Below are 26992 nucleotides of genomic sequence, written 5' to 3' on the forward strand. Positions count from 1 at the left end.
AACCAACTAGATTTAGGTATTTTTTAAATCATGAGTGATCAGGTGAAGGACGTCTATATATAAATCGCCTTTTACGTACGTAAAGTGATTGCAGTTTTTTTAAAGCTGTTATTTACAAACCAAGGTGTTTCAGTAAATAGTTTGTGGTACGTTTTTGGTTTCAAATAGTTTTATCATAATTTAAAAAAAAAGCTTCATGTGCATGCAAGACACATGTATGCAAGTGAAGCTAACTAACTTCCTGAATTAGATTTGTAAATCGTGTTATAGTACGTATCACAGACATAGTCTTTCTGTTTGATTTTTTTATCATTCACAATTTTGTTGAATTTGTTCAACCCATACTCAAACCTTTCAAGATAGCGTTAAAATTTGTACAAAAACCTAAAAAATAATGACAACCGGTTGTATGCGTTTTTATATTACTATGCTGGATAACGTTGACAAAAAAAACAATCAAAGTGGATCTTTCTACATCTTTTCTAGTTTACTGCACAAGCAATTTGTGATAACATGGTTTTTTAAACAAAATTTCGATAACATATCGATTAATTTGTGCCAATAAAGCACTACAAATACAACCAAACTATGTTTAATGACACAAAATTTACATTTTTTTCTGCTTGAGATTAGTTAATCGAAGATTCTTGATGTAAGAGGTTGTAAAATAAACAGCACCACTTACAACAAACGTTTTATAACATTCTTGAAAATAAATTTGAGTAATTTTTACCATATTTACGGCGATGAAAAATGAGCAATGAAAAAATAAAAATAAGCCAAAATAGTTTGTCAAGGAGGCAAACAAGACTAATTGTTCAAATTACCAAACAACAAATAACGTAATAAATATTGTGATTATAATGAAATCAAATCTCCAATGGCATTCTCCAACGGACCTTGCGTTTAAATATCAAAAATATTCAATACCCGTATGAAAGTATTGAGTTTAATTCCTGTAGCCAACCGTTATTTCTTATCATTGATAGAATTCGACCGTACTGATTACCCTATTCAACGACAACACCGTTCAAAAAGCCAGCAATACACAACCAACATAAATTTCCTTTTAACATATGAATTTTATTACTTTATCTGTGACTTTATCCTATGACTTTACGACAGCGTTTCGCGTCCGCACATGCACAGTACAAAATGAGCCCAGCCGCGCAATCGAGGAGCAGCTTATGCTAGTTATTTGTTTTTTTTTTTTCGATTCTCACCCGCACGCTTCCCGAACTATGTACAGCCTCGCGCTATGATTGCCAGTTTGTGTTTTTCTTTTTATTTTTTTTTGCTTCATCCTTTCTCAAAACAACCCACCCATGCAGCTAATACTGGGAGGAAGAAACACGTTTTGCGCCTTCTGTAAAATCGCTACCATTCCCGGGAGGCATCTTCGCTAAATATACATTCATCAATTGAACTACTTACGGCCTAGTGGTATGTACAGGAAACTAGGCATTTTCCAACCTCTCTCGCCCACCCTTTTGCGACTACGCTCCTTAACTCAACAAGCGAAATGTGTAGAAAATACGACAACAACGAACGAAAGAGCCTATTCGCGTTCCGGCGACCGGAAAATGCAGCGCATTCCTACGCAACCTGCCGCTGTGTTGCTGCGCATTCCTTTCCACTTCTTAACACCGTTATTAGTTTGATTTGCCTGCACGGAATGCAATTCTCCATTCCGCTTTCCTTCTCGCTTTTCCCGCTCACTCAAGCTCTCTGTTCTCTTCTATTTCCCTCCTAGAAAGGCATTCTCGAAGCGATGAGGATTCCACGCGCCATTCCAAACGGCGCACCAGCGCCTGAGCCTTATATCTATTTATTTATTCATCGTCCAACGCTCATTCATTACTCAGGAAGCGCTACAAATTGAATGGAATTCCCCAACTCCCCCGCGTGGCTTCGATTCGGGATCCCTTTTTTTCTGCTGCTTCTTCGAATCGCTCTTCTTCTTAGATTTTGATCACCTCCTTCAGATTGTACAGTCAGGATATTCCGACGCGCAACGAGTACAGCAGCACGGAGCAGATCGTGCAGACGTAGAACGCGATCCAGCCCACCTTTACGTACGCACCGACCTGCTTCCTGGCCGACGAGGATGAGGGTGGCGATTTGTCCGCTAAAAGAAAATCCGTGTGGTAAAGTAAAAAAAAGAGAGAGAAAGAAAAAAGTCTATTAGTATGTTGCAATTGGAATTTGTAAGCTTCGGATTCATTCGGGGCAGAAACGAACTAGAGCGAACTGAATTTGCCAGCAAAATAACTCTCTCCAAACAGTGTCTCACTCTAATGGCTTACTTTTGGGTTGTTTGAACAGCAACAAAAAAGGGAGTAAAATCAAAAACCAACCCGCTAGGCTTCTGCTCGTTGCACGTAAAGCTTGTGTCGTCGTCTTCGCTACTCGGTTCCCTCGGTACCATCGATGGGTTCGCAATAAAGCCGAGGCTTCTTTAGTGCCTCCGGTTTCCCGACGGGTTTCCCACCAGGATTGGAATGGAAAATTTGCCGGCCACTTTCACCTCCCTCCACCCAACCGGTGGAAGGAAAACTCGATTCCCGAAATCCCTGCCCCAGCGAGCGGTCGCAACACTGGGGCGGAAATTCAAATCATAAATACCGAGGCCGAAGATGTTTTTCCGGCCCAATCCCCCCCCCCCCCCCACGGGTCATTTGATTACAGCAATCCACCCAAGGATCGCTTACAATGAACTTCAAAGCTCGGAAAAGGGTGGTGCCCGGGTGAAAAGCGGGAACTTATGATCCATAAAACTAGAGCCCGGAATGCCAGCCCAAGCGCTCGACCACCGGAAACGGCACGGCTTTTCCCCCCGGCAGCACCATTGGAAGGGAGGGGCGTTTTGAAGACGCTGCCCATTGGGCGGCCACATAAATGGTGTAATTTTCCGACCATACTCCGAAACCGAAAACCGATCCGATCGTGGAGGGGTCAAAAATCATTCTTCCCTCTCTCCATCCGTTGGACGGTGAAATTTCCTACCAACCGGAACCGGAACCGGACGCAGTCAATGAAAATTTGCGACGAAACCCCAGGGTGGGGAGTGATTGTGGGCGCGCGCTGGTCGAATGAATTTCACATCCCTCGAAGGGGTTTTATCCGAACCTCGTTGGTTTTCCTATTTTTCCGGTTGCCTTGTGCCTGCTTGGTACGGCCAATCTATGGCAAGCGAACACGAAAGCGGTTTGTTTCATTTTGTAACGCCCCGTGGGAGGAGTTCTTCCTATTTGGACAGCTTAGGGGGAGATGAGACCACACAGGAATTGAAAATGTAGATGCCGAACGATCGGAACCAGTTACTTGGTCGAATATTTGGACCCAATTGGGTCCAGAGGAAAGAAGAAAACCTGCCTCGGGATGGAACACAATTCAATCGGACCGGGATGATAATTTGCCTGGATGGTTTGGATTTATGCCGGAGTTCCGTATCCTGGCCGGTGCTATCAGTCGGAATGACGACGGAACGCGAGCATTCGGCATTGGAGCGAGGAATTTTGATGGAACTTAATGCAATCACGAGTGTGTTTGCGTACGCCGGAAAGTGGGGTTAATTTTTGAGCTCCTCTTATTTTTCCACCCCCATCTAAAAAAGGTTCTTTCCATCGTAAGTAAGTGTTTGCCGCCTTTTCTGGCTTCATGTTTGCCCGGAGCCTCACGACGCACGTGTTTTCCATCCAATGCACTATGCGTGCACGAGGTGCAACTATGCTTCCATGGCCACGCGAAGCAGCACCGGCCGGACCATAAATACCCATAAAAACCCGAAGAAAAGCGACCGGCGACAGCCACAAATATACACCCCAAGCTCGGCACGGCGAACCGTTGGGCGAGCATGAATTATTGGAACCATTTTTCACACATTCCCGCTACCGTGCGATGGCCAGCCGGCGGGAGTGTGCGGACTAAACTGGAGTAAGATTTCGCTGTGGTTTTCGGCGACGGCAAAGCAACCGGCCATCCATTTCCTGGCAATGATTTATATTTAATATCATTCGCCAGACCGGAAGTCCCACTCCAATGGGACGCCAAAATTTCGGTGCCGAGTTGAGAACTCCGCCAAAGTGCGCGAGCCAAGATGAATGGTTGCTTCGGGTGGCTCGAAGAACCAGACCAATCCAGGATACTCTTCGGGATGCACCGTAAAGGATCAGTGAGCCCTCGGCCCGGGATGCAACCGACGGAGCATTAGGCAGCATTACTTCAAACGAACCCTCGGGCCACTCTTTAGACTCGATCCACAGGGTGTCGCAGAAACTACCCGGAACGAATGGAGAGTGCCGAAAGAGGGCATTGTATTAACATACTTCTGTGGTTGGATTTATGAGGCGATAAAATGCAGATACGGTGTGTGTGTACGGTGTGCTACAACCCGGGGAATCCTGCACATCCCTTGACGTTTTGGGGCCGTTTTCGATTGCACGTGTTTTACAAGCTCTAATCGTGTGGCAATCCGCGGCGTACCACCCCAAATGGAGACCCCTTTCGTTAATGGAGCTCGGTCGATTCGATTGCGAGACCATCTATTTTCGGTGAGTAATTTCGTTATGACAGGGCCGTTCTATATTTAGTTGTTCCCAAATCAAGTGACACAAATGGCCATCGGGTGGTTTGGTGTCGAAAGATCGCCACGCAAGGAGTAAAATTAATAAACGGAAGTGGAAAGAACTACCTCAAAAAGATTGGAATGGGGCCCAGAAAATTCACCGCGCTTACCTTTGTATCCGTTCATGGTTAAGTGCGAATCGCTCTGATCGGTCACCTCGCCATCGTAGACGGAGTTTTGATACAACTGATTGAGATTGTGCCCTCCAGATGAGCCCGTGGCCAGTATTCGGGGTCGATCCTCCTCGACGTGCCACTCACTGCTCTCGTCGTAGATTTGGTGTATTGTCGCACGGCAGTTCAGCTGAAACGAGCACAAAATGGAGAAACAAAAACGCTCAAATCATTCACCATTACCGAAGCGTTCTTCTTTGTCCCAGTCCGTCCGGTGTTGGCTGGGGAGTGATTTTATCCCGTGTAGATGGGCATTCCAGCCTCGGAGTGGATAAGATCGAGGCAAAGTAGGCACCCCAAGCCCGTTACCATGCCAACGGACACGAACGAAGCCAGCTTGAGTTGAACGGGAAAAAAAGTAAACACCGTACCGAAACAATGTCGACCAGCGGAAAGCAAATCCGGAGTGCAGATGCACGTTTCCGACCTACGAAAGGAAAACCCCCCGACGGGCTGTGGGTCGGAAAATGCCCACGGGGAGGAAAATGAAAAATACATCCATGGAGCTGCCTTTCTTCCGGATGTGCCCGTTGTTTGAATCAATTTAACTTTTAATTAACACCATTCGCGCACCGCGTGGAATCCTTTTCTTGAGATCTGCATCCGTTTTTCCCGGTTTTTCCCAGCCTGTCCATCTGTCGCGCCGGTCCCTCCGATGCTCCATTCAAACAAACTTCAACCGCCACGGGATGGAAAGCGAAAACGACGAAAGCAAAGCACACTGTCCCTTGTCGCCTTCGGGTTGGATCCGTTTTTCGCGCGCGTTCGTACCTTGACCGGGTCGTGAATGATGCTCCGGATGGCCTTTGGCGCTTGATTCGGTCCGGATTCAGTTAAAAGATCACCCGTGCTGTCCGGTGATGCGATGCTGCCCGGAAGAAATCGGTCTCCTCGAAGACGTCTTCCATGGCGACTATTGTGCCTTAGTTCTCTCTCTCTCTCTCGATTTTCCTTTGCACCCGCGTGGACTGATTTACAGTGGCGCTAAATATTAATTACAGTCTCATTACAATTTCGCTGTCGAGCGGCTCTCTTACGTCCGCCTTTTCATGTAGATTTACAGCTGCTGGCGATGAAAAGCGATTACAGGACGAATTAAACTGATTTCCCTTTCGTACCTCGCTTCAATAATGGGTTTCTTTTTGAGATTACGCATTTGTGTCCGTACGGAAACGGTTAAGCGGACGCAGGATGAAGCGCAAGACGTTCGCTGATTGTCAATCCAAGCAGGTAGGTTACAATTACATTGGAGCTTTTCGAGATAAAGTCGGTGGGCGATCTAGAATGCTATTTTCACCATTTATTCGATGCGATGGGGCGCCTATCTTGGACGCAAATCTTACCTTTAGCTTGCCTTTGATGAAATGGCTGTGGGCGACGAGGATGTTAATACCAAGAATGGACGTTTCGAGCCCGGTGTGAGTGTCTTTGATGGGGCGGTACTGTTTTATGTACTGTTGGATAATCTGCAAAACGGAAGAGAATGAATGTTGAACAAAGTTTTCAGCAAATGAATATACCTCAAATAAAGAGCAAAGACATTGAAACATGGGATTTAAATTTCTTCTTACGATCGTATCATAAGTGGTATAAATAACTGTTTTCTCAACTACAAACGGCTAGGAGATGATGGAAATAAATTTTTAATTATATAGACGTGTCAAATATAAAAGTAAATTTAAGCAAGAATAACGTAGTGCTACACTGATACAAATCATATCCATAAATCCATATGTCATATCATGACATATATCTAAAAATGAGATAAAAATAACATTTACTCATTGATACTCGAACAGATTAACCATCGAGTGTTCTAGTTCACAATGTGAGTTTATTCTCCAACATATAAAAAAACACAACAGATTTAACCACTGCGAACGAAAAGCGCCATTGGAATGAACATATTATCTACCGATCGCAAAAAAAAGCGCACTCTTTTTCCTGGAAACAGCAAACCACAACGATTTTAACGATCGTGCCACCCACGCCAGCATGTGGGCTTCCAGCGAGCATGGATATGAACGATAACACCTCCCCGGGCGTTGGGATTCCAATGAAATCGCACGCCCTTCCGCCAATCAGCGTTGAAAAGTGTAAATTCAATTTTTTTCCCCATGAGCCATTCCCACGAACCGCACCTGAATGAAAGCCTGCCGTCAACGCTGTCGATTTCACGATAATTCTGACATCCGCGGCATTTCTACTTCCCGTGAAGGTTGGATAAAATTACGAGGAATTCGATTTACATCCAACGCAAAACTGGTGGGTTTATGGATTGATTCGTTCGTCACTTCATCATTTTGCACCCACAGGCAGGAGTATGAGCGTGCTGCATGTGAGATTTTCTTTCAATATCCCTATTTTGCTTGGTTTTGTTTCAATCGCGCACATGTTTGAAAGTAAAAGCACTGGATTCTAGCGATGCTCACCATGGCTTATCGCTTTCAGGAGCGATACGAATCAAGCCCGTGACGATGTGAAACATATTTCGTATCGCTTTGGGAATGAGAAAACAATTTTCCGGAGCGTTCGGTCATCTATTTCACGCCATCCCTATCCATATCCGGTCCGATCCGGTGATGGGAAAAATATGCACCACACCGGCAGCCCACCCGCCGTGGTGTGATGAATGCGTTTCGTCCTTAATTCAACCGACCGCACGCCGTGAGGTGGCGCGAAAATACACGCCTTATCCAATAACACAGGGTGGTTTGCTTGGAAAAGCGCTTCGGGGCTTCGGGGGGCGAAAGGTTAGTCATAAATCTTACCGGTGCGTCATTAATCGTCCACGTCAGATTTGCCGGTGGTTTAGAGTTAACCGAGGTGCAGTTGCCCCGCAGGATATCCCCCGGTCGGTATCGGCCCTGCAGACCCGTTATGGATGGTTTTTCCGGCGGTGGTTCTGATGGGCAGGCCGAGAACCGTGTGCAATGCCGGCGTTGTGGCGTGAGTTGGCGTGGTGAAAAGAGAAAAAAAAAACAACAACCGGAGACAACAAATGAATCAATGCGACAAGTAGACAACGGATTGTGATGATTTGGTTTTAAAGGCTCACCTATGACCTCCATATCACCGGACACGATCATCGTGTGGAAGGATGGCGCATCGGCCGACACCTCGCAGCTGTACTTACCCGAAACGTTCGTTTCGAGCGCTCGAATCACAACGTTGCTTTCGTTCGACAGGGATCGCTGGAAAGAAAATGGGGGGAAAACGAAAAAAAAAACACAATCGAAACGTCCATTAATTGCCTTTCCATTCTTGGCGTAATCGCCCCCAAAAAAGGTCAGAAATGGCCTAAACGAGCCCGGGATATCCTTTAAATCTTGCTCCCGCTCGAGCTTTCTGACGTCAGTGGTTGTGCTATTTCGGGTACTTCGTAATCTTGGCTTTATTTGTTTATCCGAGCGATCGAACACGGCTGGACCCAGTGGCGTTAATGGGCCCAAAGGCGTTCGACAATCTTCCGGTGGAACCTTCGGCCCTTCGGCTCAAACACTCACTGCAGCTTTCGTCCTTCGGGTGTTTTATTCTTCTCGCCAAATACTGCACACGGCCTTAAAGAACCGTCGCATGGATGGGTCCGATTTTGCGCTCCTTTAAAAACACAAACCGTCATAAATCGACGAGATAATTTAAGACGGTTCCCCGGTCGAACCTTCCATCTGGTCGTCCAGTTGCAAAACAAAAGACCCCGAAGGACGAAAACACTTAGCAGCGTGCCACGAAACCCTCCTTTATCACCATCGCCATCGTGCACCTGCGACCTGGTGGCAGATTTTGCTCGTTCTTTTTTTTTTCGTTTTGCGTTGACCCCACGATAAACATACCGTTGGGTCGGATGAAAAGGACACCGTACGGTTTTTTCCAGCTCGGAATGCGCCTTCCCAGTATCGCCTAGATTGGCATTTCGTTCGGTGTTCGAGGTTTTTGAGCCTTCCTTTTCTCGCTGCACTTTCAACGCTCGCCTGTGCTGCTTCGTGAGCTTAAACATCCTTATGCTTCTCCTCCATTTAAAACCCGATTCACACTTTCCATCTCTTCGCGCCAGCTAAGGGATGCAAATAATTTGTCATTCCACACACCCTTCTCGGTGGGCAATTTTTGCGCACGATTCGCACGATCCATTCGCAGGCGTAAAAATAAGTAAAAACATCCACGCTTCCGTTCCGTTCGGGGTGTTGTTGCGCGGAACTCGGAACTAAGTTCGCGACGGGGCGTCCTTTTTCCCTTTTTCATGCTCCCCACGGCGCGCTGGGACGTTATCGCGGTTGTTTATTGACTGGAAAGCAACAAAAACAGACATTATTTCTGTCTTATCTCATCCCGCGAACGCGCTCGGGTGTGGGTGTATTTTATTTTCACTTGGGTTCCCCGGCATTTTTGGGGAGTTTTCCATGGGGGGGGGGGGTGGAAAAAAAACCCCAGAAAGCCATCTGCGGGTGGATGAGTCGTCCCTCGCAAGGTCCAAATGCTGGCCTGCCCCCGCAACGATGCATAAAAACATGAGCGCTCATTAAAGAACTTAAAGAAGCTGCCGGAAAATGCCGGGCGTATTCGCGGGCAAATAAAGCAAGTTAAGAAAAAAAAAACAACCAAAAACGCCACTCGTTGTTTGATTTTTATTGATCCCCCGATCGAAGCATGTTCCGCGCTTCGATAAATAACATAATTCGCATCCACTGACCGCTTTTGGCTCCGCTGATAAAAACCGACGCCGGGAGAACAACAGGACCATTATTTCCAATCAAGATGGATCGATCGAGCGAGCGAGCGAGGGAACAGATTGCTTTCGCCATCGGATCTCACCCCACATCCGCCCCCATGATGGATGATTATAATGGGAAGACCGAAATGAAATTAGAAACAGCATTCCGTTCCCTTTGACCACCAGGGTTGGTTGGTTCTCGAAGGCCTGGGGTGCTTCATTTTTTGAGCGCCCAAAAGCTCCAGCTTTCGACCAGACGGTGGAGTGGATTAGAATTTCATGAGGGTATCACGAGGACCCTTATGTGATGGGAAGAAGGAAAAGAAAAAGATAACGTATACTCCGCTCAAGTGGGTTGGGCTTCGAAGGACGAACGAAGCGAAAATGTGTGCATTCAGTCTGCTTCCACTCGGATAGGATTACCTTGATCTGACGTGTGTGCATTTTACATGCCCTTTGCCACTCGAAAAGGCGATGCAGCAAACGATGCAAAATGCAATAAGTGATCTACAGGTTAACGTCCTTGAGTGCATTGCTACGAAGCGTGTTTTAGGCTGAGAACATAACAATCTAAAGGCTGGGGAAAAAAGCAAGCAAGCAAGCAGAAAGAAGCATCTTCATTTTTCTCTCTCTCTCCCTCATAACGATGATAGACAAAATTAATTACTTCCTGAATCGTCCAATCCCCGGGCCAATGCTTCCTTTCCTAGGCGATGGGAAAATGCCTTCGGATTGTGTTTCCATGGTTCGAGGACGTGTTCGTTCGCCACAAAAACGCACCGCCTGCTGAGACCCAGACTCCCGCTTGGAGCTTGTTTTTCGAGCCACCGCCTGCTGCGAGAGTGACGACGAAAGAACGAAACGATATTGATTTTCACCAGCTTTTTTCTTCCACCATCGTGTCATCGTGTCGCTTTTCTCTTGCCTAAAACCAGCTCGTCCTCGACCGATGCGGACGGTTTGGTGGTTAAAACCGTCCACAAATTATTGTCGGCATTTTCGCACCAACGCTTTCGATGGATTCGAACCATCGCAACAGATGCCTCCTCCCCACCCAACAGGGGTTAGGACGCCATCATTATCAGCCTGCCAATTGAATGGGTTTCTCCCACGCCAGGCGACTACGCAAACATACCGGCTTTAATACACCGTCTGGGATTCTAATTGGACTTCAGCCGGTATCCGGGTACGGGCGGTGCCTTACGAAACGTTTCCGATGCGAGTCTGATGAGGTTTTCTGCTCGTGAAAAACATCAACCCCACCGACGATGTTGTGCGATCGTAAACCATCGTGCGGGAAAATGTTTTGCGCGCTTTCACTTCCACCCTGGCTGTTGATGGCCAACGGTCCATTGTGTGGGAAAGCGAAAGAGAGAGAGAGAAGGAAATATATAACTGAACCTACCTCAACGTCCACGGCGGTGAAAACTTTCATCGATGGCTTCTCCTGTGGTGTGTAGCGGTAGAATTCGCGCTTTCCCTTGTACCACTTGATCGAGTACAGACGCTCCTTGTCCTCTAGCTCGTAGTCGCAGAGCAGCTGAGCCGATTCACCCTTCCGGACGGCTGTCGGTACCGTGACGCGGACATTCCGCAGGCATTGGGATATTTCTGGAAGCGAGGAAACGAAACCCACGAGAAGTTAGCATCTGTCAACTGGTGGTGTGGTTTTTCGTGCACGTGAAATATAATGTGGTTGTTCAATTGATGAAAATCGTATCAATTTTCCTGTGCCAATAATGTGTTTATAATCCCCTTATCATGATTTTATTCACTTATTTATACCTATACGATTCAGATTTAAATGAGATGGTTGGAAGGAGGAAAACCACCATAGAATTTGGGTGCTTATCATCTTTCCAGAACGCTTAAACGAAATCCGTAGCATTAGTAATACATTCATAACGATCCGTTGCTCATTACTTCCCTCCAACCGGAAGCGCTTTATCAAAATTTTAACCCTATTTTTTGCTACCTCGTTAGAAGCACTCGCTAGCTTTACTCATGATGCATTCCTCACCGCAAATGTATAACGGACGTTGGAAATTCGTTTTTTCCCTCCTAAACCCGGTACGTGCTGACTCGCAATCGCATGCCATTCCCTGTTGCTGCGTTGCCACTGTTGCATTCGCATCGTTGGTGTATGAAAATTCGATGTGAAAATGTATTTAGCCGCACAACCCACAGCAAAAACGAGGAGCAAAAGACAAGCCCCCACGGAGGTCTAGTTTCGATTCCTTCTCGCGTGGAATCGCACGAACATTCGCATGAAACGCCGGAACGGATTCAACCACCATCCCGTGCATGGGCGAGAACCATTTTTCCAAGCTCCCCCACCGACGGCGAGGCGGATAAAAAGATGAAATGTAAGATTAATTGCAGCACCGCACGGCTACTGGAACCACGGAAGCACGTCTAGAGGACTCGCGTCACCGGGTGTGCGCACTCGGTGAGGAATGAAGTTCCGTCTTGGCAGAAAACTTTCGCCCACCGGCACGAACCGTCTTCGGCCCTGAACGGGCGCGTTTCCCAGCTGTGTACGTGTGTTGTGGGCAGTTTTTCCTTCCAAGTAGATCCTTGCCAGCGGCATCCCTTCGCCTTTCGGATGAACCACGGAAAGCGCGGAGAGACAAAAGCGAAAAAGGCCGAGCAAAAAAAAAAATAAAGGCTGCACCGAGTGCACCGGGAGACAGAATTTAAGGAAGATAAATTGATTACAAAGTTTCAGTTCACTTTCCATGAACTCTTGGGGGTGGCTTCTGTGTCAGTTCATTCTTTAATATTGTCATTTATGGCGCTGCCATAAAGTTACCGGACAAACTCTAATGCACTCGGGAGTGCGGCGCTGCTTCGGTCCTGTGCTTATTGAGTTAAAGGCACCACGGAAGCAGCCCCAGCTCTCGGAGTTAACGAGGTTACGCCGTGCAGTTCGCAAACGTTTGTTGGAAAATTAATATCGCTAATGCTCGAAAAGGGCGGCAAAATGGTTTTCTTTGCACTAACAAAAAAAACTTATGCCAGCCCAAACAACGATTCGTTTCACGAGAGCTGCTGGGACGAATTTTAAAGCGCCTTCACCATTCACGTATGTGACGGCATGACACAAATAGCCACGAAATAGCCTGGCCCGTTTTCCAAAAGGATGGCCACACGTTTTCCATTCAGCCTTTCAGCAGCAGCTTATGATTCATAACCCACCGTTGTTGCCGTTGGTTTTTTTTCAAATGTGCACCTATTTTCTCTCTCTCTTTTTCTTCGTCAATCTCGACCATTTCAAACATTCCCCCGTGTCTGAGTTTGGACGTTGCGTTACACGAGCGCTAGTCGCGGATATCCTTCACATGATGACCGACTGGTGGACAGCGTTGACATACGCGAGCCTCGCGTATGGTGTTTGTTCGCGATGCCACGATCCGGTAGACAGCTGGTGCAGTCGTTTGGCTGCTGGAAAAGTCCAGCCATTTTGTGATCGTCGCGCGCGAGCTGACGCGATGGGGCTTTCGAAAATGGGCGCTGGTAGAAAAAAAATGCAAAAGTCTCCCTTCCGAAACATCCACGCGAGCCGTGCAGAATTGTTGATTAGTTCATCCATCTTTGCACAATGTTGCGAATGTGGGCCTTTCCCGTCCGGCGGAATGTATCGGTTGCAGTCCCGCGCGCACATCTAATACGTTCTGCGAATGCGAAAGTGGGCGCCCATGTTGGTTCCACTGGTTGGCGTAATTAGAATGCAGCTGTACTTTGTCGTGTGGGCAGTGCGTATGATGCAAAAACTCATTTGGCTTTTTCGATCCTGCATCATTATAGTGGAGCGTGCCTTATTCTGAGCATTAGCCATCGGAAGAGGTCGAATCATCGAGGCATGGCTCTTACTGACTTGAAATGAAGCAGATTTTCGGAAAAATCTCTCTCATGACTTATTCGGCCTGAAAATCGAAAATCAGAGCCTATTTCGCGCAATTCAACCCTAACTGGAGGATTCCAACGAACGATACATTCTTGTGTTGACTGAACGTGAACGTTTCATCATACTTTTGGTACAATTTTGCAAACCGTTTTCTCTTCGCGAGGGAAAAAACAATCCCTGCTGAAAACGGAAAAAGGCGCCACCAAAAAGGATCCCACCCAGGGGATGGTTGGTTATGAAAAATGAGCTTTTCCCCGAATCCATCCGGCGGAAATGAATCGAGATGAAATTGGTTTAAGCAATTCGGCGTTGAATAAAAGATGGCTTTCACCGTCGCGCCGGTGGAAAAGCGGTGGTTTGGGTGATATTGGAGAAAAAAAAGCATTTCTTCGCAGCACCAACCGAGAGGCTGATGGCTTGTGGTGACGAGAATGGATCACGTGTGGGCGTGATTGCAACGGGGTTCGTTTTTAAATTTCCATTTCAAAATTATCAGCTAAACAACAAAGAATAGTTTTCCAACAACTAGTTCTTCCATTTTTACCCCATTTCACTAGCATGCATGCGATGAGGCTAAAACCCCAGCTTTCAGCAACGTTCTATCATGTTTCCATGGCAACGAAATGCGGGCCTTATCGCATGCGTATTTTCCGTCACTTACTCGCGCACGAACGGCGAGCTTTCCTTCGCAAAAAGCTAACCCTCAATTACCCTGGCTTCTCCGGGAGCCCATTTCTCATCGAGCGAAAAACTTGACGGTGAAAGCCACTCCGGCACGCTCTGACCCTGACAAACTGCGAACGCGCGTCGTGTCATGCTGTTGCGTTTTTTTTTTCCCGCTTTCGTTCCCATGCAAGATGCATGAAAGATGGAAGGAATCCTTCACGCCCTGCCGGCGTTATTGTTGCTGCCGTCAACGGGTGATTCCGGGTGCGCGGGAAAACCGTTGGTGGTGGATGAAAAACGTAACAAACACCCACGCCCATCGCAACCGTTTCTCGATCGTTTCCATTCCACACCAAAAGCCGGATTCCATTTTCCAAGCAGACACAAATCAACCCCAGCAGAAGGGTGACAGCAGTGGCCGCGTAAGTGAAGCAGAGCAAGCGTCACGGGTTGGTACGAGCATCAAAAAACGGTAAACTCGTTACTTATCTTCACTTATGCTGAACTGATGCCCCCGTACATCCCGTACACCCACCGGTGCTCGCAAGGTTTCACCTGACCTGGAACTGGGTGGAAAGAGAGAAGAAAAAAAACAACCCCAAGATGGTTCGTCACGGCGCCCTGCTACTCGTCTGACACACTGGATTATCATTAACAACTCGTCGGTGTTCGCAACCGCAAACGAGAAAAGGGGGGAGACAAAAAAGATGATACTCCTGTCGCCCCGGTCCCGGGAACCACGTGGCAAGGTCACACGGTACCGTGATAAGCAGTTTCGGTATCAGAAGCACGCCCGCACCGTGGGTGAGGTTGAGTTACAAGTTTTTCAATTCCATAAACATGCGGATAAGCAGGCGGGCACAACCCTCTTGATTTGAGCGTCGATATCGGTTGAGACTGGCCCATCGCCACGTGTGTGTGTGTGTGTGTGTGGGAGGGTGACATCGTTGGCGGTTTTCCCAAACAACAGTTTTCGCTTCATTCCACTGAAGCGACTTCACGCATCGACTTTCTTGACTGCCGACTCCGATGGATGGGGAAAGCGAGCTACAGGCCGCGTTGGCTGGGATGTTGGAAGCATCTGGTGAAACTTTTCACCGGGAAATGATCGGGGACCGTAATCGAGCAAAACTTTGCGCAGCTACCGCGTACCGGGTAGCAGCTGGGTGTGCATTAATTTTCTCCCTCTGCCATGGAACATGCTAACGTTCTCGCGCAAGGCTCGATTCTATTTTTGGAGTATGTCAGATGCAAGAGAAAAAAATCTATTTTACGTCCATTGAACTGATCGCGGAGCCAGTGAAGGCATCGAACGCGCTTGCCAAGAATATAATCTTCTTAAAAACTAACGCACAACTTCGCCAAAGCATGGCCGATGGCGTGACATTCGAACTGCATGCAGCATCACAGCAAGCCGTACATCATTCGATGGCCAACCGTTTCACGGGATTCGCCATTTTGTGACAGCCGAAGAAGACACCAGGACCAGCGTTGCCTTGACAACGTGCAAAAGGCGATCTCATGCTTCGTTGCAAAGATTCGTGTAGGAAAGGTAAACTTTTAAACTTGTACCCGCAATGGCGTTGAAAAGGCTATTTTCACCAATATTTTTCACGTAAAGCTGTAGGGGTTCCTGGTAGTAAAATTGTGAAAATCTCTACTGCGAGCTCTCTGGTTGCATCTACATCACAGATTGTACCCGGAAAAGCGTGTAAGTACATAAATAGCTCCATTCCCATTACCGGCCATACGTGGTTGTCGTAGAGAACTTTCACTTTGATGTACGGTGTTACACACCCACTCAAGCACTATCACACTATCGCAGACACATGAGAGCAAAGTAACGCACGGTAATGGAGTTGCATTGATGCTCCGCTTGCTGCATATTGCAAAGAAAGCTGCCGAAAGCAGCGCCATCGACTAGCGGTTGAAAACGGTGCACTATTTTTCTAAGCCCTTGCAGGCATGTGTACGATTGTTCCACGAAAGCTGCGTCAGCTTCGACAGAAGTAATTTAATATTTTCGCTCAGTTTCGGTAACGGTGCTGCTCACAAACCACCACCCATTATGCGATCATTGCTGTGCAAAACCCAACTGCAAGGGAAAGCACCAGAAAGTTGCTTTATAAATTTGCATGCACTTTCGGTGTTTGCTGTACTCGAAATGGCAAACCACGGCGAATTCCAGAAAAGCTTTATCTGCACAAAGTGGCATACCTAACCGGGGGGAAGAGATCTTGTGTTTTTTTATTGTTTGCTTTCAATGATTGCGCAAACAGCGTGCTAAACTTTTCGCCCTGATTGGCGAAGGATTACGCGAAAGTGGACTTAAACTTCGCCGCTCGCTCCACGGCTCGAGCGCCAGATAAGTGTGCTGGTGTTTCAGAACTTTCGATTTGGTTTGCTGTTAGTTTAATATTCGAAATCACTCACCCCCGGGGGAAGCTACCGAAAGGCGGAAAAATCGCGCGTGCAGATCTTGCGACGCCATCGACGTTCCGGGGGAACGAGAACGTTTTAATAAACCGAATAGAGTGATAAATACCGATTATAAGAAGCATAATAAATGATGCTCAATCCATTACTGCCCAAAATGGGCTGTCTCTCGGGGGGCAGCGTCCTTGTGTCCTTGCCGGAATGGGCTGTGTTCGATTTTCACGCTCCAACTTTGGCAAGATCGAAGACAGACCCCGACCGAGGATGGAAGCGAAACCGGGAAAAAAAGGACAATTTAACGATCCGACATCGCTTTTGTAAGGCGAATGTGAAAACAAAAAAAAAGTTGGGAGAGAACAAGAACAACAACCGGTGGCGACAAAAGGATATACACACTCCCAGAAGGACCCGCACTGGAAAACCCCTTCGACAGTCAGCCGAAAGAGGCCGTGTTTTTTTTTGTTGTGAACGGTGTGAAGGGAAGCATTTTTCCATCATCTCGCTCCTTCTCTCTCTCTCTCTCTCTCTCGCTCGCTGGGAAGAGAAAGATCGTCCTGGAACGGCAATAGAAGCACCATAACGAGCCCAACGTTCGGTGATGGTGGGAAAGAATGAAGCGACACAAAAAAAACCCAGCTAGTTCCCGGTGACCACCGGAAGGATGGCTTCCGGGAAACGGTCACCCGGTTTCGGTGGTCAGAATCAACAAGGAGATAATTGATTGTGCCGAGCCAAGACCGACCCACCGTTGGACTGGCCGGTTCGTGGTCATGGCGAGGGAGTCCACTCGTAGTTTTTCGTGTCCCTTTTTTTTTTTGCTTCTTCTCGTTTTCCATTTACTTCCCTCCCGACTCCCAACCGATCACCCATTTCCGTTGTTTTTCGGGAGGGGGGGCGAACTTTTCACCACGTCGACCCGGGCGCCAACGGTGCGAGGTGGAAATTAATCACTCTCCAAGGAACTTTTACGAGTGCAAAATTGTTTCCGCGACAGAGCTAAACCCATTTCAGCCGGGGTACGCCATTCGAACGTTCGGGTTCCAGCTGGTTTGGTGTTTTTTCGCTTCTTCTTCTTCTGCTTCTCATTCTCCCACTGGGTGATAAGTGGCAGTAGCTCTTCGGTGTGAAAACTTTGCCACATTTTCAACACATTTGTGAGGGAAGCCATTTTCAATGGAGCCCGCCCGGTGATTGAGCCAACGAATCGACGACATTAGGTTACTGGCTGGTGGACTGGTAATAACATTAAGTAAAATAGCCCAGTCCAGGTCCAGTTCAGTACGGCCAGTAAACCTAATGGTTGGCAAATTTGTCGCTTGCGGTCTTAAAACCGGGTCCGAACGCACATCGTCATCGTCATCGTACACAAAAAACATCCTTCACCACTCTAAACGCAATTCATCAGCACACACTTCGAGATCGTGAAGCTCATCAAACTTTCACCGGAATGTAATCACGTTTCAATTTCACTCGCGGCATTGTCGAAGCGAATGGAAAACCGTACACTTCGGTGCTCATCAGTCAGTCACTGATCCTGGGACCGTTTGTTCTTGGCCGTGCGTAAAATCGCACGCGCGCGCGCGCTACTAAATGTCGATAAAAATTCGAAACTTTTCCCCCTTCACAGACAGCATCGATTGATCGAGCTGGCCCACCGTGAGTTGCCGCTTGAAGGGAAACAAATTGAGCCATAAAGCCCCGACCGGGGTCCCAAATTCGATGCCCAAAGTGGCAATCACGGCACGGTGGTACCAGCGAAACTTTAAACCCATCCCAACTCCGGCAATACGGCAAACGGCTTTACGGTGTATCATAAAATTCATCGACTCGTTTATGTTGTGCCGCTTCCCTTACTATCCGGGCATATCCCATTGGGTGGGTAATAGCCGTACAATTCAGTTTCGGGGGGGGGGGGTTTTCGGATTTGCTCATCCCCAGGCAAACACGACACGGTTGCATCGGTGTGTGAAAATGGGCCTCGGGTTTTTCACCCGACCGGTTGCGTTTTGCCATCGCAACGCGCGACTTAGAGCGGTTGAATCTAATTTAAAAGTTTAATCCCACTTCACCGACGGAAAACCGCGCTCCGTTCGCGTGTCATCGACCGCGTGCAGGGAGAAAGTTTTTGCCCGCGCCACAAAAGTCGCTTCTTTCCCGCCGCGCGAAAGCGTATGTCAAACGGATGCTTTATGCTTTTTCCGCTTCCGGCTTGCATAAGCCTTGTATTTACGGTGCAAGTGGAACGGGAACTAGAACCCACTCTTTGAATCCTGGCAAAAGCTCGCGTGTTGCGTCATTTGTTGAAGCCCACCGTGTGTAGCCGCTTTTCCTTGTGGAAAACGGTGCGTCGGTGTCGGCATCGGAATGGGATGGATTAGCGGGAATTGTAATTCGTAGTTTTCGCGGCTCGAAAAAGGGGTAGATTTTCTTCACCCACCGATTACGCCGAGAGGGCTACCGTTACCACGGAGGCACATAAATCGCCTCGCACCTCGGATGTGGTGGATTGTGTGAAAACTTCCACAAAACCGTTCCATCGCTGGCACGCTTTAGTCGTGGGTCGTTTATCCGAGCAGGGTGAAATGTTTAATTGTGCTTCGCTTCGCTTTCAAGCGCTGCACCGCGGGATTAGTGAATGGGTTGTGCGGGAAATTATGTTACAATAAATCGAGCATTATATCACGGTGAGGTGGAACATGTTCACCCACAAACACACACAAACCACCACGTATTTTTTCGGGGATCGGATCATCAGCGGGAAAAGTGTAGCGAAAAAATGCTATAAATAAAGCATAACGATTTGCCAACAGGAAGCGGAATGAAATCATTTGCACAAGCGCACACAACGCTAACGGTTCGGTTGAGCTTTTCCTGGACCTCCCATTAGTGAACGAAGGAATATTTTACCGATCTTACTCCTTGGGCTGATTGTGTCGTTTTCCACGTTATCGGTGAACATTTCTTCATCTCGCGGGCTCGCGAATGCTTGTATTGCGCTCTATTTTAAGCTCACTTGCCTTCCATCCCATCCGAACCACCCAAATAGAGACCCTGTTCGCAAGCTTTAGCCTAAACCGTAATCGGCAATGGAAATCCCTGCTGGCATTCGGCACCGGTGGACAACGGCGCGTTACCGAGCCGAAATTCCCCAAAAGCCGTCACGTTATGATAGCAAATTTAGGATTTTTTGCGGCTTATTTAAGCGTCCTTTCGGACCCGTTTTTTTTATTGTCGTATGCGTGTAGGGATTTCGTTTGTGGCCGGCAGCCCGCAGCTGGCAGGGACGGATCGCGACCTTCGACCCCACAAACAAAGGCGAGGGAAAATGAAAGAGAGAAAATGGGAAAGGGTTCGAATCGGTCGACGCGAGCTAAATTGAAAACGAATCCCGAAAAACCAATCTCCGCCCGGTGTACACCTGTACAACATGCGGATCGTGTCCGTGTTTCAACTTTCACCGCCTCCTGGTCGATTTCCTCGTGACCCAAAACCAACCCTCCTTAGCCATCGGCTCGGGTGGATTATGGTGAACATGGGTCCGTCCGGCGCGTGTTGTTTCGGCTTTTCTTTTTTGTAGCGAGCGAGCACGCGCGCGCGCAACCCCACAATATCGACGATCCGTTGCAATTGCCAAAGGACGAAATCATCCTCGGGGGTAGGACCTATTAATCGGGCCGGGTTTTGTACAAAACGCGACTGACCGCGCCCGTTACGGTGTTTGACCCGACAAAAAAACCCGCCCAAAATCCCGCCACGGACCCGGTGGTGAATGTGTTTGATTTCGCGCTGGGAAAAAGTAACGTAAAAGAGCGCCCCCAGCATTCGATCACAATGGTTTGCGACGCGAAAGTGAAGTGATTTTGGGGGTTTTAAACAGCAAACAACCCTAGCGCTGAACCCGTACATGTGAGTGAAAGCATAAATATTGATCATTCGAAGGCAGCGCTAAAGCACATTTGCAGCAACATGCCGTGTTCGGTGTGCTGATTATTCGCGCTTTTCCCATCACAAAACCTAGCGTGAAAAAGGACCCCCATCCTCGCCGAAGCTGGAACATAATTAGTTCACACATCTGTTTTGTTTGTGGGGCGCCCGATGCCCGATGCCACATGAGCCAGCAACATAATTGAGCTAATGCACAGAAATTACGCGATGTTTTTACGAGCGCCCGAAACCTGGTTGATCCAACGAACCGTGAACCGGAAATCGTGACTCCTCCGTGGGAGCCACTGGGAGCCAAATTTGACAACGCGGAACCCGGCCCGCCTAAAAAGCTCTGTGAACGAAAGCGCTTTTGTGGCACAAAAAGCGACTCTCATCAAAAGCAGATGCTCATTATGCAAAACAGTTACAGATCCACCCATGGGCATGTTTTAGATGTAGCGGCTTGCAGCGAACGGTGCAAGCAAACGCATCCACACCGATGGTGCATCGGGGGGTTTTTATATCTCCCCACAGTTGCGCCCATTAAGTGCAGCGTGCAGATAATAGCGCTGGGGGTTCTCTTTTTTTTTTTGCTTGATATCCTTTTGCGTTCCGTGCGGCGTACCTCGGCGTAAATCGCGCACGCCGACTGCAGGTTTATGGCGTGAACATTTGCGGGGATTTGTTGCGAGCGCAAGGCTGCAATTTTATGCTGCACTTTACATAATCAAACAATCGGGGTTGTCAATTAACGGCAGGGATGGGAGGAAGATGGCACGCTTTTTTTTTTTTTTTAATCATGCCAGATACACTTTTTCGCTTTCGGTGCACGCTGCCAGCACGAGTCGAGTTGTCGTGAGCGTCGAGCGTTTCAACATGCCGGTGAAGGGAAGCTGTTCGTACGTACGTTTAATTTGATGATTTTTTTTTATTAGGAATCGTTTCCTGCGTGTGTTCAGGGGCTTTTTTGTATAAACTAAAGCTCGTTCAGATGATTTGTGCGGGTTTTTTTTTGTCTTCCTCCACGAGCACAATGGAAATGGACACCCGTTATTTGGGCGTCGGGAGAAAGAGAAAAATAAAAACGTAGCCGAACGGTTTCTGGTTTCGAATCTAACATGGCACGCTGGTAATTAGTTCGTTTTTGTACCGGTTTTCTGTGCGGTTGCATAAACCCACTGGGAGGTAGTGGCTGTAGCGTGTAAAAACTCCAACGGGAGCGAGAATTACATTTAGCAACACAAAAACGAAAGCAGTGAAATAAAATCGAACGAGCGAAACCATCACGTCAACTGCATTTTCATGGCATCTGACTTGCAGCACGCCCTGTGGAGATTTTGAGTTTTATTGGCAGCTTTTTAAACATCTCTCTCTCTCTCTGTCTCTCTCTCTCTCTCTCTCTCTCACTTTGACATCTCGCACATCGATCCTCCGATGCGCGCGAGATGCAATAAACAAATCAATTTGATGCGTTCGCCTTACGGGAAGAGAACCGGTTTCGAAATGAAGTTATCCAATTTCATTCCCAACCCCACGTGTCCAGGGGGCTGGTCGCTGTTCCTGGTGTTTGTGTGCTTGTGTGTTGCCTTTTGTTTCCACGTCAGCGCAAGCTCAGTAACGGGCTTCAATTTGATAGAAAAATCAATTTTGTGAAGGCTCTCATTCAAACTCGCAACGGATCACCGATCGACAGCATCATGCTAGTAGCAGGTTTTTTCTTTTATATTATTTCCGCTTCCAAACAGCGCAATAGTAAAATGTAAAAAGAAACGCCAGCGAATCAAGCTGGCAGGCGTGCGGGACATATCGTGTGAGCTTATTCACCAAAGCAAACGACACACAAAAAAGCTGTTCAGTGGAACGCTGTCTACGCGAGAGTGGCACGATAAACGCCGTTTGATTGCCGTACGATGACGAGACCGACAGGTCCACGGTACGGTCCTGCTGCAACCAGCAACTGCAACGCGCTTCTCCATTTGTGCGCGTTTTCCACGAACGGAAGGATAACACTAACTGTCGTACAGTCGCCGGAACATTGTCGCGCATAATGTGTCGCGTGCCGGGAAATGTTTTTCCCCGGGATTAAAGCCCTTACAATGGGAAGGTGGAGATCTTACGTCGACGACGACGACGACTGCAGGACAGAAAAAGAAAACAACGCAAACTATTTGAGAACAATTTGCGAAACGTGCTTCGCATGCGGAGTGGCCATTTTGCTTCGGTTGGCCATTTTACTGCGCCATGTGATGACATGTGGCCCGGTTTCCAGCAGTTTAAGGGAAACACTTCAAACCAAAAAGCAGCTTCTCCGATGAGTCCGTACGAGAAAGGAGCTTCTTTCGGCGAGGTTTATATAATTGCAGCATGATCAACAGCGCATGGGAAACAGAGAACTCAAATCGGTTTTGAAAGCAGCGTTATGCGGCACGCTTTTGCAGATGTCTCGACGTTCGAGATCAGTGTGTCTTGAGCTGCATCCATTACACCCATTCAATCACGATCATGCACGTTGCAAATGGTTGCCGGAACAAATGCATGAGCATAATTTATTCATGCACGTGCGTAAATTATGAGCAGAAAACGAGTGGATGGAGAAGAAAATTTAAAACGAAACCGTAACTCGATCTCCAACGCAATTACTCTTAGGCGGATTTGCATACGCCAGCAGCTGAGATTCACGCTTCACGCACATGAATAGAGCCGGTCGAGTTCTGGCTTTCATTACAGGAAACCACCGCTCGATTCCACCCAACAAAGGTGCGCATCTTCTCACATCTTTCAATCACATCAACGGAATGGAACATCGGCCACCAGCAGGGAAGGGAACGTCGCAGGCCACCGAGCAGGGATTTTCTCATTGATCAACCGGCAGCAAACAAGAAATAACTCATAATCGACATTTTCACGTTCGATTACCTCAACACTGTGGCCGAGGGAGCGAGCGTGAGTTCGAGAGGGAGTAGGGACATACTTGAACCGAAAGAGAACTCGGTGGTGGCCTTCCGGTGGTGAACGGAATGATTGAAAAGCCTAGGATTTATTTCTTTTTATCGTTGCCCGCCTTTCCCTGGGTGGATGTCAAACGATGAAATACGTGATAGAAAATTGAATTTCCACCTTCGACGTCGTGTGAGCCTTTTTGGAGGGGGGGGGGGGACAGCCAAGGAACTCCCGGACGTCGCACGTCTGGCCGACCATCCATCCATCCATCCATATCCGGGCCGGGTCTTATTCGTCGAACCTGTTCGAATTCATTCAACCCTAATGCCATGATCGTGATTACGACGGCCCCCGATGCCCATGATGACGATGATGATGATGATGATGATGATGGCGATGATGATGAAGAGTACAGTAGCGCTGGTGTACCGTTCGTGTCGGGATTCCATCGAGAATCGGTGACGTTTGAAGCGAGTTGAAGTTCGCCAGGATGGATCGCGTCCATGGATGGAATGGGACGAAAATCAATCAATCATTAAATTGCCGGTGTACCGCCGGCAACACCCCCACTACAGGCCACTCGAGCACCAGGCCCACGAGGCATGGTTACACAATTTTCCCTCCCCACCGGAGTGTGCAGTGGAAATGCCATGCTGGAGGGGGAAAAATCGTTCGCACTGCGGAAACCCTGCCGAGCGTTTGACACACTTTTTCGGACATTTATTGCCACATTGCCGGTTTTGCCGCCCTGTGAAGTGGGTGAACCAGAGACAAAAGGTCGGCAGGACCACCCGGCGATGGGATCGAGCGGACATCGATTGGATGAGCCGTTTAATTGTCGCTTGACAAATTTTCAAGTGAAGGATAAATTTTGCGGAGCATGATAAAGAACAATAAGCGACAGCAAGAAGCACGGCTCCCCGAAATTTTGATTGTGGGCAGCGATTTTTCCGACGTGAAAGATTAATCCCTGTCGTGTTACTCCACTCAGGTAAATTGAATTTTTATTTCAATCGAAAAATTCAATCAACGTTCAATGATGCACACTTCGGCCCTGAGCTAGAGAGCTGATACATTCGCATTTGCAACGCACAAAATTTGCAAAACAAATCAAATACGGATCGAAGCTTTGGAGCACTTTTCCGTTGTGCGTGGCATGCGTTGTTTCGCCCGGCAATATTGATTTTGTAATTCGAGAACCCACAAGAAACCAATCAAGACAATTTGCGGTTCGTACTGGGGCCACAAAGGTTGAGCCACAGTACGAGATTCCTGGGAAGCGACAAAGCCGACAACGGAAAATCGGTGGAAATCAGAACACAACATCTCGCCCAACAATCGCATTGTCCCCGGGAAGCACGAACCGTCGGCCATACACACGATTGGCTCTCGTCGGATGAGCAGAATATTGGCTTCCGCTTCCGTCGGTCAGGGCATTCTTGGCGAAACAAGCCGTAAGATTTGTCTCGATGGAGCCATCTGTAATTTGTGCTTCGTCAACGCATGTGCTAGAAAAAAAATGAAGAACGAATGTTGACGTTGCCATGGTTCCGAGAAGTCTGGATGGGTTGGTTTTGTTGGAATGGGCTTTGATCTGGGGATGTGTGCCTGGAATTGCACGGGTTGCTATGATTTTGTCACGTTGATCACCAACCCTTGGGTGAAATGTTTCACAAATTTCCGCTTGTTTTATTGGTTGAAGATGATTAAATGCATGAGTTTGAATAACGTTTGATTTTTAACTGGTTTTAATGCTTGTTTCCTTACGTCTCTTAGGACAGAAAACGCCCACAATCGAAACACAACGATCCACCTGCTTGTGTACGCGAATGGAACCGATATTTTCCCATTTACTGAACCACGTGATAGGATCTTAAACTAATTAGCTTTCTCTACCAGCTCACAACGAGCTGATGCACTTCGAACGAAGCTTCCCAACGAAGGGGTTCGCGCATGAAAGCGATTCCTCTTTTCCCCACACAACGTATCACATTTCGGGTTCTCGTTATCTTGCCGCGTTTTATCGGACGCAAACAACCACCCTGCGTTGGTGCAACAGCGTGAAAGCCGTTCACGTACCTGTTCATGCATTGTCGGTGGCTTCCGATCCGTAATGGGTTTTGGGAACGATTGGTCGCAAGAAAAATTCTCGCAAGGACGCATTTGCGAAGTGAAACTAAAACATAGCAAAGCAATTCAGTTGGGATATCGTTATAAAGTGCCGATCGTGAAGGTTAAACGTAATGCCGAGAATTATCCGTTATCTGTTTAACTGCAAAAGATTTGTCGGAATAAAGTATTGAAATGATTTCAAATAAAATATTCAAGGTTTTTCGACAATTATTCAGTGATAAGTTTTCATCTGTGACCTTTTTCAAACACACTGCTATCTGTGTTATTTGAGTTGGAAAAATTACACCCCCAATAAATAACCCAAACAAGCGCTATCAAAAAAGACACCTCCACACGGGCACAAACTCAATGAACCGTCGGATATTTAGCAACTCCTAACGATCTATCTGGTGAAGAATGCTTCCGCCACATGCTCACGCGACCAAGTTAAAACCATTTTCATTCTCACCCAATTCGATTCGCAATTGCCACCAAGAGTCACCGTTCGAGCTCGTTCGAAGGAATGCGATTCTCGCCATTCTTCCGACCGACGGAGAGTGAAAGAAAATTGAAAAAAAAAATAAACGCTACCAAAGGAAAACGTACACACATTTCCAGCTTCAACGCAGCTGAAGCATCTTGCGGCCCCCGTACAAGAAGCCCACCAACAACCGCACGAAAGTGAACCGAATGGGATACAACATTAGGTGGATCGATTTCCACCGGCACGTACCTGCCACTATCAGCAAACAGAGTATTGGGAGTCGTAAATCCATTACCGCTGGGAGCCACATTTCCTGCTAGCCTGCCACAACGCTCTCGGTGTGCCGCGTGTCGTAGATTTTCCCACGCCAAGGTCCTTGCATGGGCGGCCAAAGAAGCTAGAGCCGCTCGCGCGATGAATGTGCAACGAAGAAACCGTATAAATATATATATATGTGAATTCGCCCGGGAGCTGACGCCTACGCTCACAGCCCACTGGATCGTATGGCCACGTGTGGCCGGTTCTGGCGCAACCCCACAGGCGTTTGATTTTCGCCGGTGGCACTGAGGTGTTGCTTTCGTCGGTGTGAGTAAGCCGCCGCACCGGAAACGAAACCGGAACCGGACGCAGTTTTTGTTTTCACCACCAACCAGGAAACCAACGGGAAAAGGTGCCACTGGTTTTCACTGTGGCCGTGTGTCTTACGAATGCAAGCACACGTATTGTTTCGTCTCGGTTTCACCTTCACACACACGCACACATACCACTACGAATGCACGTCACACTATCAAACACACACACACACACTCGTTTGTTATAATGCCGTTGCGCGGGCGCATTCACGTGAGGTACTGGGCGCCCGCTTCGAAGCCCACCGAAGGTCACCGAAGTCAGCGCGCACAACAGACCGGGCTTTTCTGCTGCTCACTTTCTCAGCTCAGGCCAACGCAACAAGGCATCGAATTCTTCGCGTCACCCGCGTCGGGCTGCGGTTTTCAATGGGTTCGATTAT

General features: G+C 47.8%; 1 protein-coding gene across 1 annotated transcript; it reads right to left on the reverse strand.

The window, feature by feature from the left end:
- Positions 1 to 1137: 1137 nt before the first annotated feature.
- Positions 1138 to 26290, reverse strand: LOC128722684 (uncharacterized). The gene is made up of 7 exons (XM_053816360.1): positions 26230 to 26290; positions 10917 to 11122; positions 7859 to 7994; positions 7572 to 7705; positions 6144 to 6266; positions 4738 to 4930; positions 1138 to 2128 (listed from the first exon to the last, which is right to left on the reverse strand). The coding sequence occupies exons 1-7, from the start codon at positions 26288 to 26290 to the stop codon at positions 1995 to 1997; spliced, it is 987 nt and encodes a 328-aa protein (XP_053672335.1). The 3' UTR covers positions 1138 to 1994.
- Between the last annotated feature and the right edge of the window lie 702 nt (positions 26291 to 26992).

The sequence above is a fragment of the Anopheles nili genome, chromosome 3 (assembly GCF_943737925.1).
Source record: "Anopheles nili chromosome 3, idAnoNiliSN_F5_01, whole genome shotgun sequence".
In the NCBI taxonomy this organism is placed as follows: Eukaryota; Metazoa; Arthropoda; class Insecta; order Diptera; family Culicidae; genus Anopheles; species Anopheles nili.